At 34.6% G+C, this 22122-nt stretch overlaps 1 protein-coding gene across 1 annotated transcript; it reads left to right on the top strand.

Moving 5' to 3' along the window:
• Positions 1–1281: 1281 nt before the first annotated feature.
• LOC144967531 (iron-sulfur clusters transporter ABCB7, mitochondrial-like) lies at positions 1282–21569 on the top strand. Its single transcript, XM_078904916.1, has 15 exons — positions 1282–1473; positions 4760–4837; positions 5885–6088; positions 7364–7493; positions 8011–8197; positions 9654–9735; positions 10612–10700; positions 11820–11907; positions 13673–13847; positions 15100–15257; positions 16150–16313; positions 16604–16733; positions 18345–18519; positions 19100–19203; positions 20057–21569. The coding sequence occupies exons 1-15, from the start codon at positions 1309–1311 to the stop codon at positions 20366–20368; spliced, it is 2241 nt and encodes a 746-aa protein (XP_078761042.1). The 5' UTR covers positions 1282–1308; the 3' UTR covers positions 20369–21569.
• Positions 21570–22122: the final 553 nt, after the last annotated feature.

Here is a 22122-nt window from a genome sequence, read left to right as displayed (position 1 = left end):
GAGATCGATCCCGGGTGCAGTCGAGATTTTTCTCTCACTCAGCAGTGATTGGGTAGCGGGGTCTGATAGATCTGACGGAAAGTACTTTGCGATATACTAGCATCCTATCCAAATGGTAGCAAGCAATTGTAAGTGTCTGTTTCAGGCTATGTAAAATGGTATAAACTTCGGCTCCATGTGCCTCTGGCTCTGAAAGCCTTTGTCTGCCACAGGTTCATAGTGTCCACACCAGTTCCCACTAAATTTAGATACACATGGTAGGTATTCAAAACAAGTTGACCTACATAACTCTTCATATGATTTGATATGGGGTGTCACATCTGTCCGTTAGATCGACTTTGGCTGATGTAAATTTATCGATAAATAAGTACAAGGTTATAACAGGTTTAAGTTTCATAATTATATAACTTGAGATTTTATATAGCGCAATATCCACAAAACGTGCTCAAAGCGCTCTTACAAGGGGTCCCTGGCCAACAGCAACTTGCAATATGTAGGACATGACATGACGCCTGTTAGGCGATATTACAATTTTTTTTTTCGGACGGAGACAACGCTGTAAACGGCCAGGTACTCATTTTACACCTGAGTACGGTGAGAGAATGTGAGTAACGAGCCTTTTCCAAGGATTCAACTATGCGCCAAGGCTCGAAGCCAGGACCTTCCGATCCGAATGCGAGTGTTATACCACAAGGCCTCATAGCCGCACAACAACCGCACATACAACCCAGACCTACCTGAAACTAGGAAATTTCCATAGAACTACGATTATTTGGTTTCAACCTGAGAACTATAAATATTTTTTGAATTAATAAAACATCTTGATATCAAAAATCTGGTTCCGGTGCTAGCATGTTATAAAGGAGTTAAAAGCATCCCCCCCTTGTATTACACACACACATACACACACAAACACACACAAACACACACACACACACACACACACACACACACCACTGCTGTCAACTTGTCATCAAGGGATTGTTTGTTTGTTTGTTTTTGTTGGGTTTTGGTGGGGGGGGGAGGTGTTGTGTTGCTTTGGGGTTGTATTTTTTGTTTGTTTGTTTGTTTTGATTTTTAGTTTGTTCGTTTTTTTGTGGGGGTTTTTTATCGGTAACTTTTTTCTTTTTTTAGGTATTCTATGTTTGTTTTCTTCTCGGCCTTCTCTCTCTCTCTCTCTCTCTCTCTCTCTCTCTCTCTCTCTGACCGATTACGTATTTCTAAGGGAGATTCGAGTACACACTCCCACCCACTCAAAGTTTCCGGTTAAGGGAGAAAATTCTCAGAAAAAAGTGCAGAACAACAACAATGTCTGTTCTCATGATCTGTGCTGGCGTCCTTCGCCAGACCCATAAGTTCCAGTGTACAAAGGTCTTTGTATATAATGCCGGGCCAACGCGAAATTTTTCTTCTTTAAAACCACAACAATTCTTTCGTCAAAATAACTTGAATCTTGCATGGCGGCAACAAACGGTAGGCTTTAGTTAAGACATCAACTCTTGATTTGAAGTTGAAGTCTGTTCATTCTCTCACTCTCATTCATATCAATAATTCAATATCATTTTCATGTCATGTCACCACTCTCTCACTCGTCGACAAGGGCTACTTACTTATTCTTCTTTAGACTCAGTTTGAAATACAAACACACACAGACACACACACACACACACACAACAACTACAACACATTTTAGAAATCGAAAAAGGGCATAAGATAAAGTTAAAGTATGCAGTGAGCAACCTTAGTTTGAACGCTGTGATTATCCCCAGACACCTGTCTGGGGATAATAAAAATTCGTTATCCCCAGACACCTGTCTGGGGATAACGAATTTTCATTATCCCCAGACGCATATTTGAAACTCAGCTCTTTTAAACAATTATCCACATTCCAGAATTCCAGAATATGGAATATTTCCAAATGCACATAGAAATAAGGAAAGTTAATAAAATATCTATAAAAACATAAAATGAACCAACATTAAAATCAGTTTTTACTACATGTACACAATATGCGTCGACTTCGAAGTGGGTGTCATGGCCGAATGGTTTAGTCATTTGCCCTGGAAGTTTGACCAGAATCGACGTTGTGGGTTCGAATCCTGGTAACGTCACTTTTTTTTTTTTTTTTTTTTTTAAATTCCGTCTTCTTTTTACAGAACGTTGAAAGGGATAAATGTCCAATCCATCCTCCCCCCACCTCTTTTTTTAAATTATTAAACTCTCTCTCTCTCTCTCTCTTTGTTTTTTTTTTCTAGTCTCTAGCAAATATATTCGTCCCCACTCCGATCTCAAATAGTGTCTAAAAAGAATAAATAATTAAAAAGCAAACAAACAGAAATATTCAGAGAGCGACCAAATGGTCAGATAGAGGATAGATATAATAATAATAATAAAAATGATAATAATAATAATAATAATAATAACAATTATAATGAAAATATAATAATAAAATAATAATAATAATAATAATATAATAATAATAATAATAATAATAATAATAATAGTATAAGAGTATTAATAATAAAAATAATATTATTATTGATAATAATATAATAAATGATTATGATGGTAATAGTAATAATAATAACAATTTTAATTATTATTATTATCTATTAATTATTATTATTATTATTATTATTATTATTATTATTATTATTATTATTATTATTATTATTATTATTATTAATAATAATAATAATAATATTATCATTTGACCAAAACAAAAAAACAAAACAATAATAGATCTAGACCAAATTAAATAATGAAATAATATTATCGGAGAAATACAAAATTCAACTGATTAAAAAAACTCTTGCTCGGAACTCGGAACAAAAGTGAAAACAATGAACATCAATTGAGAAGAAAGAAAGAAAAAGTAAAAATAAAAAAAAAGTGTGTGTGTGTGAGGGGGGGGGGTCGCGATGGTTCGAATCTGTGCAGCTAAAAGGAGTAAAATATGAAAGGTGGCCTAACCCACTGAGCTGTCTATCCACACCGCTGTCGGAATATCTTAAATTCATATATGAGCTAAACATATTTCCACCATTTTTGCCTCCTTGTTTTGGTAGTTATTTTCATCTCTGATTCGAATAAAAATATGTTGTTGGATCTAGTTTTGTGGACGTATGATACTAAATTATATTGTCTTGTGCGAAGAAGACAGGAAAATAACAGGTGTCGGTTTTGGGCTTTGGGGCGAACAACACCATGGCCTAGGAATTCGTCCGCGAAATAAAAAATAATTCCCGGTCATCTCCAAAATTGTGGCCAGAATTAGCAAATTATAGAAACAAGAGAATATCAATAAAGTTAACAGGTAGGTAGGTAGTGAAAATTTAAATGGTTGGTGGACTATGAACAGATTTGATGATTAACAACTTTCTTCCTGGTTGAAAATAAAAAGTCGAATTGCCAGTTTGACGTTTTCAGATCAAAGTAACAAAAGAAATTTCATTGATCCATTTGCTTTAAAATAATTTTTTTTAAAGAGCTGGATTTGACATTTGATCACTATTTACTTTCATCTTGTGTTAAATATCACTTGATATATTAACTGTTTTGGGACACAACCACTAGTATTTTTTCCAGAATATTTGGTATTTTTCACGCCTAGTTTGGCATTTTGCATAAAATCTTTCTGCCCACTTGCTACATGCGTCTGGGGATAACAAATTTTCTTTATCCCCAGACACCTATCTGGGGATAACAAAAATTGGTTATCCCCAGACACCTGTCTGGGGATAACGAATGTTCATTATCCCCAGACAGGCGTCTGGGAATAATGACAGCCTAGTTTGAAATACAAACAAACACACACAGACACGCACACACACACACACAAACACACACACACACACACACACAACAACAACAACAACAACAACAACAACAAATTTTAGAAATCGAAAAAGGGCATAAGATAAAGTTAAAGTATGCAGTGAGCAACCTTACTCTTAAGTCTTAGTCTCATGGTGTACGCGTAAAATATGACTTTTTTTTTTTCCAGCATCAGCTTCAGGCTTCAGTCCGTGCTAGAACTAATTGAACTAAGATCAAAATACCAACTGCACAAAGGGTTAAATGGTCTTACAGGACAAGTTTGTATCATTCCTCTCTATCTAATTTTGTTATGTCGTTTTTTATTCCCAAATATTTTCCATTTATGGAATAACTTACTGCAATTTTCAAGCGTTTGACAAATGTTGAGACCTTAAAGTTGTACTAGACACTCAAGACAGTACCATATTTTTCGCAAATCATCAGTAATACTCAGTTTATTTGAAGAGTAAGAAGTAAATAACTAGCTACAAAGCCGACATGAACTGAGAAATTGGTTTTATTACATAAGAGAAAAAGCACTGAAGATTACTGAAAGTTCTCTAACCGTTGTAACTGATTATAAAAGGTATGATGGAATCTGTCTCATTTGACATGGCATCTTTTGACCCCAACAATACGTGTCGAATTTGTCTTTCATTTATTGATCAAACAAGAACATAGTGAATTATAATCATACAATATTGGGATGTTTGGAGATTTCAAGTTCAGAATATGGAGGTAGAAGTTATTTATTGAATTTTTTTCCGAATATGAGGTGTATGGATAATAATCAAATATTCCTTTATTTTATCACACATATAAAGAACAAACAAAAGATGGTTTCGGACTACATTTTTCTGTATAAGCGAGAAATGACTTTATTTATTACAGATGTAAGACAATATTTTGCTAACCTTTTTCCTTTTTCCATTCATTTCAGAGCAAAAAGCACAATGGACAGAATTTTTCAAACAGAAAAAATACCAGTTCTATTCCAAAATCATCATTGTTTACCAGGGTATGAATTATTAATCATTAAATATTTGTTACACTATGATTTATAGATACATTATTCCTAATGCAGTTAATAACTGACTTTTATATTTATAGACAAATTTGTGACATCTAAAATATTGAGTGGGTGGATAGCTTTCAAAATAAAAGTTAGTTATACTAAATTTCTGAAGGACCAACCACACATTAACTCACTCAACCTTAACACCGACTATATCTGTAGTTTACCCAGTTACTTTTACCCCATGCCTATTTATTACATTTTTCTGAGACTGTTAGGCAATGTTACAATTTTTTCGGACAGAGACAATGTTGTAAATGGCCAGGTACTCATTTTACACCTGAGTACGGTTAGAGAATGTGAGTAAAGAGTCTTCTCCAAGGACTCAACTATGTGCCTAACGAGGCTCGAACCCTGGACCTTCAATTTCGAAAGCGAGTGTCATATCACAAGACCACATAGCCACACATTTCAAGCTATGAAGTTCAAGCCAAAGAATGTCAATGACTTTTCAGTGTTATTTTCACAAGTCAATTAAGTCGTGTTGATTTTTTAACAGAGGGTCAAAATAGTTCATAACACTTAAGATTTGATTTCAGGTTATGATTTATTTTCATTTAATGTGATATCATTTGTGGTTCAGTAATTGTTCATGGATTCAAAATCTCGAAAATCCAGATGGATAAAAGCTAGTAGTACCTTTTTTTTTCTTAAAAGCATTTTGATTAAAGTCATAAATATATGCTATTGATTTATAAAGGAATGGTTACACTTTATTATTTATTACTTGAAAAGTCTTTTAATATTAGATTAACTTTGATTGTTTTATTAATGATAAATGGAGAGGAAAAAAAGATACCCAAATGGTAATTTAATTTAATTTATTATCATCCCACTCCCCCACGGCCTACACTCACACACACACACACACACACACACACAAACACACACACAAACACACACACACACACACACATACAGTTGTATGACTGCCTTTTCAAAAATGAAATTAAAAAACTAAAAAAATTATTATTTTTATTTTTCATATAGATATTTGCCCGACTGCCAGGACAAAAGAGAAATTGGCATCCAGGAACCTCGAATGTTGCACCAAATGAAATTGGAGTCGCTGGGGTCAAGGCCGTTCGTTATGTCGATATGATCAAGTCGATGATGTCTTACATTTGGCCTAAAAATAATGTACGCATCCGTATTCGAGTCATTTTGGCTCTAAGTCTTCTGATTGGATCAAAGGTTGGTAAAGATGACAATAATGAGTGATAGGAAGTTGTGACTAAAAGGTGTGTCATATGGGGGATGCATAGACTAAGTTGTTTCAATATATCAGTTACAAATCCACTAAATTAGAATACTCAAAGAGTAAAAGTTTTTTTTTGGTTTTTGTTTTGGGATTTGTTTTTTTTGGATTTTATTTTATTCATCTAATTATTTATTTATTTATTTTTACAAACAACCTAAACATGATTGGAGATTAATTCAGAAAAGTGAGTGGAGCAGCCACTTATGTTGATAATAACAGAAAATGAATTGAGTAGAAAAATGCCAGAAGACAATAGAGAGTAAAAATTTTGCGGCGATGGGGGCTCGAACCCAAGACCTTGCTGATAGGACAACTCCGCCTCTATTGTCTTCTGGCACTTTTCTACTCACTTCATTTTCTATTATGATTGAAGATCATGTTTAAGATTGTTTATGTTTCTAAGTTTCAGATTATTTCATTTATGTATCCTTGGTCTTTTCACAACATTCTTTAGGACCAATTATTTGTCAAAATTGAAATTCAGAAAGTTGTGAATAATTTTCTTTAATTATTTGAAATGAAAAGACTATTTCAACCTTTTGTAACACATGTATGTAATTGACTTTTTGCTGCATAGTGAATAATTTGCTTTGATAAAAGTATGTTTTATATGCTTTGAAAAAAAAAAAAATACAACAATTTTGTGTTACTGTCTTGATCTGTAGGATAAACCTCTACCCATGTCCTTTTGAATTTTACCAAACAATTTACCTTTTTTTTTTTTTTTTTTTTTTTGGTCAGCTGAAGAAGAGTTTTGAGTTCCAACGCAATTTCTCATGTAATTTGTTCTTCCTCAAAACTTGTATTTTCATCTTTGTTTCAATTTGAGGAAGATCATATGATTTCTCCAGTAGACTAAGATTCAGCCATCTAGATGAAATTAGTAGAGAAATTAAATGAGGATGAGACGAAGAAGAAGAAGAAGAGGAAAAAGATGATGGAGACTACCAAGAACAAGAAGATCAAAAGAAGAAAGGAAAGAAAATGAAAAGGAGAGATGTAGGAGGAAGAACATTGTCTATGTTGGAGAAAAAAATTGTGATATCACCTAACAGGCGTCATGTATCATTTTATATGTTACGTGATGCTGTTGGTCAGGGACACCTTGTAAAGCGCTATGAGCACGTTTAGTGGATATTGCACTATATAAAAGCTCAAGTTAAGAAGGAAATACTCAACTCATCATTGAACATCTGTTTCTTTCTTAGGCTCTGAACGTGACTGTACCGTTTATCTTCAAGTATGCCATAGACTATTTGAACGCTCCCTCCAAGTGGTTAGGGCTGGAGGATCCGAGTCAGACGATAGTGACAGTGGCTTTTGCTGTCATGTTGGGATGTGAGTATGATCATTATCATTTGTGGCTATAAATCGATATGTCCAGGTGAACCAGATGCTCAAAAGTGAATTCAAAGTTCTTTAAAACTTCAATAAACTTAAATTTCCATACCCTTATGTTATAAGTAAATACTTAATCCTCTTCAAGCGATGTGTACATATATGCAGGTCTGACATCCAAACCCACTTATGGGTCTAGTTTAACATTGTTGTAATAGATAATATTTTGCATCATTTTTTGAGATTTCCATTATAACAATGAGCCCATAAGGAATTGGGTTGCCAGACCTGCAAATAAATGCATGTTGTCTTCAAGCCACAGGGTACATAATACATTGATCAAAGACATATATATATACTTATATTTTGGCTTTAAACTTTTTTCATGTATTTAATTTTGCCATAAAACCAGATTGATTTTGAAATGTTATGCTCTGCGTAGCCATTCTGTTATTTTACCTTAAATGAATGTGATTGCCATTTTATGTATCAAAGAAAACTGAATTATCTTTGTCAGATGGCATGGCTCGTACAGGAGCATCGGCTTTCAACGAGTTGCGTAATGCAGTGTTTGCCAAAGTTGCCCAAAGCTCTATCAGGAAAGTGGCCCGAAATGTCTTTCTTCACCTCCATTCTATGGATCTCAATTTCCATCTCTCTCGGCAAACAGGGGCCTTATCCAAAGCCATTGACAGGGGAACAAGGTAACTTTTTTTTTTTTATCAGTATTTGTTCTTTCTCCATATAGCAGAAATATGCAAAACTAAAACTTATTATCGAGCCTTCTGCTTGACATTGCCGGGATTAAATATGAAATTCCATTTAACAAACCAATGGTGAAATTTTGTCTTTTGGCCATCGATACATATATATATATATATATATATATATATATGATGATCCGTTGATCTAACCTCTGAAGTAGCCTTTTGCCTAAGACGCTACTTCAGAGGTTAGATCAACTTTTCATTGATATATATATCCCTGTCACTTCCATTATTTAAACTCATTTTTTTCCTCATCATTTTATGCGTGTTTTTGTCTGTCTCTTGAAGAAAGCCAAGGATCAACATTTCATTCATTTTTAATTGTTTCAATGTATGTGAGTCGCACTTAGTCTTTACATTCTTTAACATCTGAAAAAAATAATTGTTGCAGACAAAAAATTTTCTCTATAAACCAACTAGTTCAACTTTGAAATTGTTGTCGATGTAATAAGTATGTGACGTTTTGATCTGTAGTTGGATTCTCTGCACCACTGGGTGGGGTTCCCAATCTCCCATAGTGGGGAGGTACTTGCTGTATCTTCTATCCCCCTGTATCTGTTTTCCAATTGCTTTCTGTCTTTGTCTTGGAATGAGATTACTAAGTTTTGTCCTGACCTTGGTTGGGAGGGAAACAGTTGAATGTATAGTTATAGTTTTGGAGGATGATATTTTTTTCCTTGTCAATCACCCTTCTGTTATGTACTGTTATTTTTTATTATTAACATATGATTTATTAACATTTGAGTGTATTCCTCTTAGTGGGATCTTGTGCTGGTGTCTGGGTGAAACATTTAAGTAATCTCAAATTAAGTACACTGAGAGCGTGCTCTTGGAATCTACATCTGTTTCATGTTTGTACCATTCCCCTTTGTCTTACTTTTTCTCAAGTCCGTTTAATTGTACATCTTGAATGCTTTTACTATCCAATTTTCTTCCTTTTTACTGGCACTGATATGACCTAAATGTCTTGCCAGTGCCTGAAAACCCTTAAACAATTAAAAATAATCTGCACCATGGGGTTACTAGCTCTTGAGCTCATCAATGTACTTTGAAATTATATATTATATATTTGACCCATTGTCTCAAAACGGTATTATGTCGGGATGAACCGGATGCTAAAAAGTCAAAATTTATGGTACACTGTCAATTATTTGAATTATTGGTATTGGTACCCTGAAATATGATATTCATTCTCCTCAATAAAACATATAAACACAACCCAAGGCTGATAATTCTGGTTATAAATTCAATTTTCAGCATCTCAATCATCCCGACTTAATACCGTTTTGAGGCAAAGGGTCACTTCTGTGCAATTGAAATATTTGAATCATTCTCTTACAATGGCGATTTTATGTTTTTGTGTGACGTTTATTGTTTTTGAAATATTTCACAGGGGGATCAACTTTGTTTTAAGTGCTTTAGTCTTTAACGTTGCTCCGACTTTGATAGAGGTCAGCTTGGTTAGCTCCATCTTGGTAAGTTTCTTATCACTATATACATTTTTGTTTGCTTGTGATTTGTTTTGTGTGGCTTTGTGCTATTGTGGTATGATATGGCTTCTGACCTATAGGTCCCTGGTTTGAGTCTGGCTGTGGTGGCATAAAATTCAGTCAGTAGAGAGGGGTTTTTTTTGTCACACTCTCACATTACTCAGGTGTAAAATTGTAACATTATTGTCTCTGTCAATAAAAGAAAAGGAAAAAAATCAATAGTGCGTTACAGCCATCATGCTTTGTCCTACATTTTCAGTGTTTCTGTTGGCTTGGGATTCCTTGTAAAGGGCTTTGAACACATTAAAAGGATTTAGCAATATATTAAAGCTCTCATTTTTTTTCTTTTTAAAAAAAATAAAAATTTTAAGCTTACAAATAATTAGAATTACAGACTTGTATATTTCCGTATATAGAGCTAAATATCAAGCACATTTCTCTGTTTATAATTTCTCTCACTAGGCATATCAAACAATACAGACTAAATCGGTTAAACTGAAGTTTAACGAATTTGGTTATCTTTTTCATTTAAGAGATGATATGGTTCTCAAGCATGAAAACTTCAGCCAAAAATCTTATTTTACAATTATATTTATTTTTGGAAATAAAAGTTTCAATGAATATTTGTATCAAATATTAGAATGCCTTTAAAATGTCTTTAAAATGATGATTCTACTTATTCCATAGATGCAAGTATGAAATTTATCTGCAGAACTGTTCAGAACAAGTTCGACTATTTCTATAGATAGGACTTGTTATTATTAAATCCATTTATGAACTGCTTTTCATGTTTATATTTGGAATAAAAATTAAAGATAGAACAAAAACAAATCACCATTTTCTAATTGCTTTTCTCCACAGTACTATAAATGTGGTGGGAAATTTGCTCTAGTGACATTGGGTTGTGTTACTTCGTATGCCATTTTCACTTTGATGACAACACAATGGCGGTAAGAGACTATTTCTATGTGACGTCCTTTTTTTTCTCTCTATGTATTGATTTTTAATAAATTACGGCAAGTGTATTATATAATATGTTTTTACTTCTGTAGGTCATATTTTGTCCTAAATGGGAACTTATTTATTTATTTAGTTTTGTCAGTGTAGATAAAAGTCATTAAATATTATTCATTTCTTTACTGTTGTTTTAAGAGAATGCATTTGTTCTTATACTAAAATATCAACTAAGTCAATCAAATCTGTGCCTTATTATATATATTACATATTTCTTATTGTTCAACTATTACAATATCATATCATGCCATATCATAAGGAGGATCATTCAGACCAAATGGTCTTTGAATACCCTGCGTATTTAACTTTAATCATAATTATCCCAGGAATTAATTATTTCTTTATCAAACATTATTTTGAACCTGTCTTCAGAAGCAGTATTTTTCGTTTCCTACTCCATTCTCTTCCAACCTTTTATAATTCTGTGAATTGAAAAACAAAAAAAATTAGAATGGATAAATAAGTGAACACCATTCATATTGAGCAGCAGATTTACTTGTCTATTATCGAAAATGATAATTGTTGTAACGACTATTTGTTTAATCCCAATGGTCCTTAAAATATGACAAAGAAATAATATTATACAGTGCCTTGGCCCATAACATTAGGCTCGAAAGCTCTTTACAATGGCAGTTAGAACATTATATAAGACGGTAACGTAAATCATTATTAAAATTATCTCACAAGAATTTATGGCATGAATACATAGATAATATGTATGTGCAGACTTACATTTATCAAAAGATTCAGCACATCTGATTTGGGGGAGGGGGGGGGGGGGGGGATTCAAAAACAAATTCTTTAATTTTGCATGATGTTTTGGTTTTTTTTTGTCATTATTTGATCAAAGTACTCTTGTAGGAGAATTTATGTTTAAAATATAATTAATGTAGACGGGCTGACGCAATTTAGTCTTTGAAACTTTTGATATGTAATTGAATCTGTTGATATTTAATTGAATCAGTTGATATGTAATTGAATCTGTTGATATGTAACTGATGCTGATCAGAAGTATAAATGGGTAACAAGCCAATTTTTTTTTTTCTCACTTTTAGAACAAAATTCCGGGTGATGATGAACAAAGCAGATTCCGAGGGAGGTTCAAAGGCTATAGATTCTCTCATTAACTATGAAACAGTCAAGGTGAGTTTCATTATTTTCCATAGTCAAGAACTTTCTGTTGTATAGATGTTTATTACGAAGATATAAAAACACATAATAATTAGATGTATTTTTTTTATGAAATGTTCCCAAGCTGCAAAACAACAAAGCACATTTGCTCAAAGAGTATAAAAAATCTTGAACAAAAACTGAATACATATCTGTCTTATTGGTTTTTATGTGAGGTATTGTCATTTTAACTGCTTTTGTTGTTGGTTGAGGAAAGGTTTTGAATTCATAACATTTTGTGTTAACCCTCTCCTTACCAACCATAGGAAAATCGTCACATTTGTTACGATGCAACCGACAATTTTCTCATTCTGATTTCTCTTGTACATCACAAAATGTAAAGAAATGCTTTGATTGCAGCTATAAATACTAATCACTGTGTTGGAGACATCATTTTGCTGAACAACATTCTGTATAGAAGGTTACTTTTTTGTTTGAGTAAGAAAAGTCTATTTTTGTGTCAAGTGGGTGTGAATTTTCGGGGGAAATTCTAAAAATGGCTGGTAAGGAAAGAGTTAAGCACAGGGTTGCCAATTTTCTGTATTTTTACAGAAGTCAGTGAGTTAAAAAAAAACATCTGTACATTTTCCAAACACTGAGCGAGTTGAGGTGAAAAGCTTATGTAAGGTGAACTGATAAGATGACATCCATCCAGTGAGCACCAGGATACAAACCTATTAAACTAAAATGACACTTAACCTATTATTAAAACAAAAATGGTAGACTTCAGCATGGAGGAGAACTGGAGAGAAATGTGGAACAGGGAAACACCAAGAGGAGGAAACATCATAAAAGATCCCACTAAAAGAATGCCTGCATTCCACAACTCCAGGAAATACTGGGCTTCCTCAAATCGCCTCTTAACAGGACATGGCAGAACTGCTTCAAATATGTGCAGATGGAAACTTGGGAACATGATGCCTGCTGGAAATGTCATGCAGTTCCAGAGACCAGCGATCACACCTTCCTCCACTGTCCAGTTACTAAATTTGAACGTGGCTATAAAATAGTTCATAGGGTGGAGGAAGCCTTTCGAAGCTGGGTTGATGAACTGAATTTGGAGGTGTAGCCATATGCTACTACTACCTATTGTTATCCTTAGCTAAAATGTCATTCCTGTATTGAAAAGTAAGTACATAATGTCTTTTTACTGGTGTCCAGTGTTCAGATATGAGTCGGTCGAGGTGTTTGCGTAAAAGTTCAGTAAAATAATGTCCCCTGAAAAGGCAACCCTGTAAGTATTTTGAAAAAAATCAGGGGCAGCATGGCTCAGCAGTACAGTCTTTGCTTCATACCTGAAAGGTACTAAGTTCAAGTACCCGCTGCGTTGTGTGACCTTGAGCAAGTACCCTCACCTTAGCTCAGTTTGCGGTGCTGCACTGCGGCTGATGCCTGGGTTATTCCAGTCTTCCCTTTGAATAGACCCTAAAGAAAAATTTCCCTTATGGGGTGAATAAAGCGCCTTACAAGGGGTCCTAGCCAGCAGCAATGCTTAATGTCTAGGACAAAGATATGAAACCTGTTTGGCGAGATAACAATTTTTGCAGGACAGAGACAACGCTGTTAATGGCCATGCACTCATTTCACACCTGAGTAAGGTGAGAGAATGTGAGTAAAGAGCCTTTTCCAAGGAATCAACCATGCACCAGTCAGAGTGGGACTTGACCCCTGGAACTTCCAGTCTGAAAGGCAAGTGTCATACCACTAGATCAAAATTTTTTTTTCCTCCACATTCCAGTACTTCAACAATGAATTACACGAGGCAGACAAGTTTGACTTCCACCTTCAGAAATACGAGGCCGCCTCCTTGAAAACCACCACCAGCCTTGCCATGCTGAACTGGGGACAAAATTTCATCTTCAGTATGGGACTGACAGCTGTCATGGTCATGGCCAGTCAAAACATCATGGCAGGTAATATAGTCATTACTTTTCAGCATGCCTTTTTTTTTCTTGACTTAGTTCCTGTAAAAAAAAAAAAAAAAAAAAAAAAAAGGAAAAAACCAAACAAAAAAAAAAACCTAACAAAACAACACACGTTTTTGTACTTCATTTTTCATTTATTCTTTTTTAGTTCTTTCCACCATAGCCTTTGCAAATGAATGAGCAGATAATACTTTTCAACCTGCCTTTATTTTTGACTTAAATCCTTTCACTATCATCTGTGCAAATTGTTGAGCAGGATGTTACTTTTCAGCCTTTTTCTTTCATGATTTAGTTCTTTCTACAATCATCTTTGTAAATAATTGAACAGGTGGTTGCTTTTTCAACTTGCCTTTCGTCTTGACTTAGTTCATTCCACCATTACCTTTGCAAATGATTATTTAGCAGGTAGTTATTTTTTTAGCTTGCCTTTTTTTTCTTTGACATAATTCCTTCAACAATCGTCTTTGCAAATGATTGTAAAGTTAATTTGTGTTCTCATGATGAATCATATTTGTTGAGTTTTATCAAGTCAATGTCTTGGGTGTTCCAATAAATCAATTGATAGAGCTCTCACTTCACAGCAGACACATCAGTTTCCATCTCTTCATAAGTGAAGGTTTTTTTTTTTTCAAACTATCAGTTTTTTATTGTAAATATGTTTACATTGTAAATATGTTTATATAGGGGCAGCGTGGCTCAGCAGTAAGGTCTTTGCTTTGTACCCGAAAAGTGCAGAGTTCGAATACTCCCTGCGTTGTGTGGCCTTGAGCAAGTAGCCTCACCATAGCTCATCTTGCAGCGCTGCACTGCTGCTGACGCCTGGGCTATTCCAGTCTTCCCTTGGAAGAGACCCTAAAGAAAAACTTCCCCTGTGGGATGAATAAAGTGAATTTTATTTCATTTATTTTATTTATTTATAATCCGTAAACTTATCATGTTATATGGATACTTTCTTTACATTTACTTCTTTGATGTTGCATCAATGCATCTCTTGTTAAACAAACAGCCAATAACCCTTCATTCTGAATAATCTTGTATCTTGTATTGCATTGAAAAGAAAAATAATGTTTAAACTTTAATTTTAAACCATTCATTGATGTTGTTGTTATTGTTGTTGTTGGCAAATGTATGATTTAGATCTTATAACATTCAGCATGTTAACATTTGATTTTTTTCCCCCATCGCTTCAATTTTATGGCTATTTACAGCATTCAATTATCTTTTTATGTATGTTGAACAGGCACAATGACAGTGGGTGACCTAGTGATGGTGAATGGCCTTCTTTTCCAGTTGTCCCTACCACTCAACTTCCTGGGCTCTGTGTACAGAGAAGTCAGACAGTCCCTCATTGACATGCACACCATGTTCAGTTTGTTGAATATGACCAGTAACATTCAGGTAAAAAACAGATTTCTGAGTGGGTGTTCCCGACCTCCCGTAGTTGGCAGGGAGGTACTTGCTTTGTCTTCAATCTCCCTGTATCCATTTTCCAATGGCCCTCTGTCTTTGTCTTTGAATGAGATTACTTAGTATTATCCTGACCCTGGCCGGAGTCGAATGTATAGTTATAGTTTTGGGAGATGATATTTTTTTATTCGTAAATTATCTTTCTGTCACGAGTCCTCTAGGTGAAAGTGCAATACTCCATCTACTCAACACTTCAATCCTCTTTTTTTTTTATTATAAAACAAAAATAGTCCTTCAGAGCCATGAGGCCCTTGGAGCTGGAGTTTATCCCGGTTTCTATAGCATGACACAGACAATATTGATTAATTGCTACCCTTTGGATAGGACGCTAGTCTATTGCAAAATACTAATAGACCCAGCTACCCAATCACTACTGGGTGGACATGGGGGGTCAGAAAAAAAAATCTCGACTGCCTCCGAGATTGATCTCAGTCCCTTAGATTGTGAAGGGAGTGCTCTACCAACTTGAGTTATCGGGAATTCTAGCTTGTGGTGAAAATAAATTCTTTAAACAAAAAAAAACAAAAAACAAAAAATATTGTTTAAATGCATTAAATTTTTCTTGATCCTTTTCTCAATTGACTCTGGGTCTAAGATGTCTTTTTCTTCTTCATCTTGTGAAAACCTCCAATATTGTCAAGGATCACTCCACAGTTTGTAGGGTATTATATTACAAACTTGTTAAAACACTGCACATACTACTAAAATAAAAATTTAAAAAAAAACAACAACAAAAAAACCCCCGTTGATTAAAACATTGTATCATGTATCAAAACATTGATTATGGATCGATTCCTTGTTTTTTTTCCTCTCACCATACCAGAACAAACTGAATGCCCCAGTCCTCCAAGTGACCCCACCAGAATCCACCCTGACCTTTCAAGACGTTTATTTCGAGTACATTGAGGGGCAGAAGATTCTCAACGGTCTCAATTTCACGGTGCCATCCGGGAAAAAAGTTGCCATAGTCGGAGGTAGTGGATCGGGGTAAGAATTTTTTCATGTCATGGTCCATTTAGATATTAGGACATGCCAGTTCTCCTGGTTTCATCAGCAAATTTCTGATATTTGTCCCCTTTCCAGATTTTCCGAATTCCCAGATATTTTTCAGATAAATGACCAAGTTTTGTTTTTTGTTTTTCAAAAAAAATTAAATTGAAGCTTTTTATTCCATTTTCTTGGGGTTTTTTTCTTTGAACTTCAAGCTGCATTATTTACTCTAAATAGAAAATGAAAACGCATTACCATTATATACTTTTACATGTTTCAAACCACAGGAAGTCAACTATTGTGAGGTTGATGTACCGTTTCTATGACCCTGAGAGTGGTAAGATCCTCATCAATGGCCAGGACATTAGAGAGTTGGATCTGGACAGTGTCAGGAAAGCTATTGGAGTCGTGCCTCAGGTGTGATTGTGCAGAATTTTTGCATTCTTGTGTTTTCAGTACTGCCAACCTTACGTAAAAAAATGTGTATTCTTACACATTTTCATTCATCTTATGCTTTCTACTGAAGATCTTACGCATTGTTTAATTTCTATGATTTAAACAGTTATTTTTTAAGTTATACACTCTTTTAGTGTACTTAAACACTTTGATTTGTTATATGACCCAGAAGTTCATGTTGAAAGTTCAATAAAATAGTATTTGGCTAGGTCGTATCTGATTTATACATTGATTCTAGAAGTCGATACTATTGATATCATCTGTGAAGAGTAAGTTTACTCGTCAATATAAAAATCAATGGATTTTGAGGATTGTTCGCATTTGTTCCAAAATCTTACTCATTTTGACTCTCCATCGTACACATTAACATGGGTAACTTGGTGGGGTTCCCAACATCCCGTAGTGGGCAGGGAGGTACTTACTGTGTCCTCTATCCCTCTATATCTGTTTTCCAACATGCTTTCTGTCTCTGTCTTGGACTGAGATTACTTGGTTTTGTAATGGCCTTGGCTGGATACCCTAGCTGAGAGGGAAACAGTCAAATGTAAAGTTAGAGTTTTGGAAAATGATATTTTTTGTCTTGTAAATCATCTCTCTGTTATGCACTGTATTATGTTTTGTTTACATATTATATATGATTTGTAAACATTTGAGTGTATCCCTCTTAGTTTGGACTTGTGCTTGTGTCTGGATGAGACTTTTAGGTGATCTCAAACTAAGTACTTTGATAGTGTGCTCTTGGAATCTACATCTGTTTCCAATTTGAACGAATTTCCCTTTGTCTTACCTTTCATTGGGTGCTTTAATTGTAATTTTAGAACTTTTAACTATCCCATTTTCTTCCATTTTAACTGGCGCTGATATGACCTTAATGTGTTGCCGTAAAACCCTTTAAAACATTAAAACAAATAACATGGGTTAGCAGCTCTGTATTTTGGAATTCCGGACATGCTCTCAATGACTGCAATGAGCTTGTCAGTGGACGAGGTAAACAAAGTTCAGATTACAAAATGCAAGAGTGCAAGAAATCTTTTTTTCAATGCCATATTTTTAGTTAAATTTAATGCTTGACAACCTGACATCACAGATCGTTCTTGTTTAATTAAAATGTCATTACGCGTTACTGGTTATTGAGAGGAGTTGAACTATGTATGTTGTTGATTGTTTTAACCCAATGATGAATTTATTCTCTTTCTGAATTTCCCTCGTTTCCATCTATTTTGATTATTTATTGATTTATTTGCTTTTTTGTATAGAAAGAATATAGCAGGGATGCCCTTTTTCCAGCGTAACTTGAATTGTTTTGGTACTGGAGAGTTGAGGAAGCGAGATGGATATCATGTGCATCCTTTTCTATGATTTATGGGTGATACTACTTGATGAAAAGAAGCTTTGCATGAAATATTTTTATTTATGAAGTAGTCCTTCAGAGCCATTTGGCTCATGGAGTTGGAGTTTATCCCGGTTCCACACTCAAGTTTATGCCAATATTTCTTGTCACCACAATGTTTTAGGACTGTGTATTCTTCCGCTCTCAAGTTTATCCTAATATTTCTTGTCACCACGTTTTAGGACTGTGTCCTCTTCCACGACACCATCTACAACAACATTGCCTATGGAAACCTGAACGCGAGCCAGGAGGAGGTCTACAAGGCAGCTGACAATGCTGAGATTCACAATGCTATCATCAATAGATTCCCCCACAAGTATGAGACCCAGGTTGGAGAGAGAGGCCTTAAACTGTCAGGTCTGTACCCAAAACAAGAACTCTCAACCAGACTTTGTTCACTACCGACCTGTACCCAATTGATAAATGTTATTATGTTTTATTTTATTTATTTTATATGTTTTTATTATCATTTCACTGTTGATTTTGTTGCTGCTGTAGTTGTTGTTGTTTGGTGGGAAAGGTTGTTATATGATTTTATTTGGCATTTTAAAAAATATTTTTGCTTTCGTTCTTTGCTGAAGGTTGAACAGTATCACCTTTCTCTCACCCCCCCCCCTCTCTCTCTCTCTCTCTCTCTCTCTCTCTCTCTCTCTCTCTCTCTCTCTCTCTCTCTCTCTCTCTCTCTCTTTCTCTCTCTCCCTCCCTCTTTCTCGCTCACTCACAGACACACAAACTCCCTCTAGTAATCCCCTTCATCAATTTTTTTTTCCTGTCAAATTTGTCCTGTTCATCCCATTTTTCTCTTAGATTTGCATCAAATTTTACTTTCTCAGCATAACCCGTGTTAAATATCTATTAATACTATTAACACAGTTTCCTTGGGCAGCAAGGCTATTGATCTCACGATAAAGCTTTTTTTTCTTTTCCAAAATTTCAGGAGGAGAGAAACAAAGGGTTGCAATAGCTAGAACAATATTGAAAAACCCACCGATTGTCGTGTATGATGAAGCGACATCTGCCCTTGATACCATCACAGAACAGGTAAATAAAAAAAAAATTTAAATGAGCTTTTATATAGCACAATATCCACTAAATGTCCTCAAAGCACTTTCAAGGGGTCCCGGACTAACAGCAACACGTAACATGTAGAACGAAACATGATGCCTGTTAGGTGATAATCCATTTTTTTTTCTGACAGACAACGCTGTCAATGGCCAGATTTTACGCCTGAGTACAGTGAGAAATGTGAGCAAAGAGCCTCTTCCGAGGACTCAACTATGCGAGTTCCATACCACAAGATCACATAGCTGCACAAAATGTTCCCGGATGATTCATTATACCAAACTCATAATAAAAATAAAGAGGAATTTTAAAATTTCCATGAAAATTTATTTAATTGCTAGCTATATGTAATTTTTATTGTTACTTGTTTTCATGTCATGTCAACTTTCAGTTACTAAAGGGAAATTGATGTGGCTAATGGTTTCTGGTTAGAGTCCCATTGTCGGTAGTAATGTAAATATTTCTGCTCAAAACTCGAAGAAATAAATAACAATGTGAAATTGAATGTAAGCTTCAATTTAATGTACGAAAACAGATAAAATGGACGTTTTGGGTTTCCCCTTTATCAACAAAACAGGATGAATGAAAGAAACACAACAGATGAATGAGATAATGTTGTAGTGGCGTTGTTAAGATTAATAAACAAAAACAAAGCTCAAACCCAGGACCTTCCGATCCGAAAACGAGTGTCATACCACAAGACTACATAGCCGCAATGAAGTGTTTAGAGAAAGAAATATCAACATCAAGATTTTTTTGCTCAGTCTGCATTTTATAATCATATATATCAAGATGAAATATTTTACATTTCTTTTTTCCAACTTCCTTTCAGAATATCCTCAATGCTTTACGACGAGTCACCAAAGGCCGTACAACAATTGTCATTGCTCATCGTCTGTCCACCGTCCTAGACGCCGACAAGATCTTAGTACTGGACCAAGGTCGTGTAGCAGAGCAAGGCTCTCATCTTGAACTGATGTCCAACCCCAAAAGTCTTTACGCCCAGCTGTGGGTCAAGCAGAGCAACTCGGTGATTGCCGATGTCAACAATAACGAAAGTAGTAACATGAATAAGACGGAGGCTGGAGGGGCGAATAATGGGAATAATGTAATCGATGAAAAAGCTTCCATTCCTCATTCTTGATGAATATAAGATAACATTTTAAAGTAGGCTTATTTCTTATTTATTCACCTAATATGTGACCCATCACATTAAACTGGTATTATGTTGGAATGAAGTGATTGTCAAAAGGGAATTTGAAGTTAAAACCGATTTAGAATTATTTCATTTTGGATGAATTACAGACTGATGGAAGATAAAGATCTGAAAAAGTGTGTTTGAAAGAGCATGAAAAATATAAGAAAAAAACGTCCCAAATATCAGGAAGTCTGAGGTTCAAAGCCCTGTCAAAGCAGGCTGATATTTTGTTCTCTCTGCTTCGTCTGGCACCGTTCCATTCACATCTTTTCAGACAAATGGAACGTATATAAACTTGACCAAATTTTTCATAATTTTGATGATAAATTCAATTTGAAAGATCAATTTCATGCCGACATAACACCGTCTTGAGACAACGGGTCACAAATGGTCCGTTTTAGGAACAAGTAGGCCATCAGCATTATAAAAAGGTTTTGGCAAAGTTACTGAGACTCTTTTTTTAAAAAAAACGATATTTACACCTCTTTTATTTATAGACAATTCTGTTTTTGAGATTATGATGTTTTACACGAAACGCTGTCGTTTGAGTGTTGATCGAAACTTGGCTTGGACTTTTTTCTATTTAGTGAGAGAAAGAAAACAAAATAGTTTTGAATAATAATGGATATACCCTACTTGTTCTTAAAACCATGTATATATTATATATAATTATATATAAAAGACATTAACTTTACTTGGGACTTAAACCACTTGTAGAAAATGATATAATGGAAAATGTGGAAATGAAAACACTGGATCGACACTGACCGATTTGGACCTTCTTCAACAACAATAATTGAAGATCACAACAAACACAGCTATTGACTGAATGTGATGCCAGGGAATTAGAAATTCTCGTGCCATCACTTACACATTCATCATTACACATAAAGATCATCCTCCGCCATGCCTTATGTATCATTAAAATCTGAACTAACAGGTTTGATTTTATTTAAATTCTGGCTCTCTTTTATATTCTGATTATTGTACAATCATATCCGAGGAAGCATTATAAATGTTTCTTGTATTTTTTTCTTAATTGAATTGCACTACATTTAAATGGATTTTTGAAATTGGGATTTCTGTGGAAAATCAATGGAATTCCATTTATATTTTTAAAAAATAAATGCTGGCTAATATTTCTAAACCGAGTTTCTATCTTAATTTGATGCAAAAAAAAAAAAAAATTATTGCAGATTTACAATCATTTCTATGTAGTAAGTCTGTTTCTTCTACTACATCACTGTTTTGCTTTTTGTTTCTGGTTTGGAAGGGGGTGGAATATAGTTTATGTCAATTCGCTGTAAAAGCAATCGAGCCAAAAATATTAATTGTTAATACATTGTTTACTTTATAAGCTTTTTTTATATTATCTTCAATCCATGGTTTTATCGCTCCAAACTTGATATAAAAGATTAAATATCTTAATAATATTTGACAGTGGCTGCATATACATAGAAAAAAGGACTGGTCCAAAGACTGAGCTCTGAGGAACACCAAATTTCAAAGGACATGTATCGGATTTGACACCACTTACCACGACATCCTGCCAGCACAAATCATTTTAACTCCCCCCTTCCCCCCTCCCCTCACTTCATTGAAAAAAAAAAAAGTAAATATTTAAAATTTTTAAAAACAAATATTGCTGGTATTGTCACTTGAAACTAGGCGGGATGACTCAAAATGATAAGTACAATCAA

This window comes from Berghia stephanieae, chromosome 3 (genome assembly GCF_034508935.2).
Source record: "Berghia stephanieae isolate SIO BIC M18660-M18661 chromosome 3, UCSD_Bste_1.3, whole genome shotgun sequence".
In the NCBI taxonomy this organism is placed as follows: Eukaryota; Metazoa; Mollusca; class Gastropoda; order Nudibranchia; family Aeolidiidae; genus Berghia; species Berghia stephanieae.
This window is presented reverse-complemented; position numbering and strand designations above follow the sequence as displayed.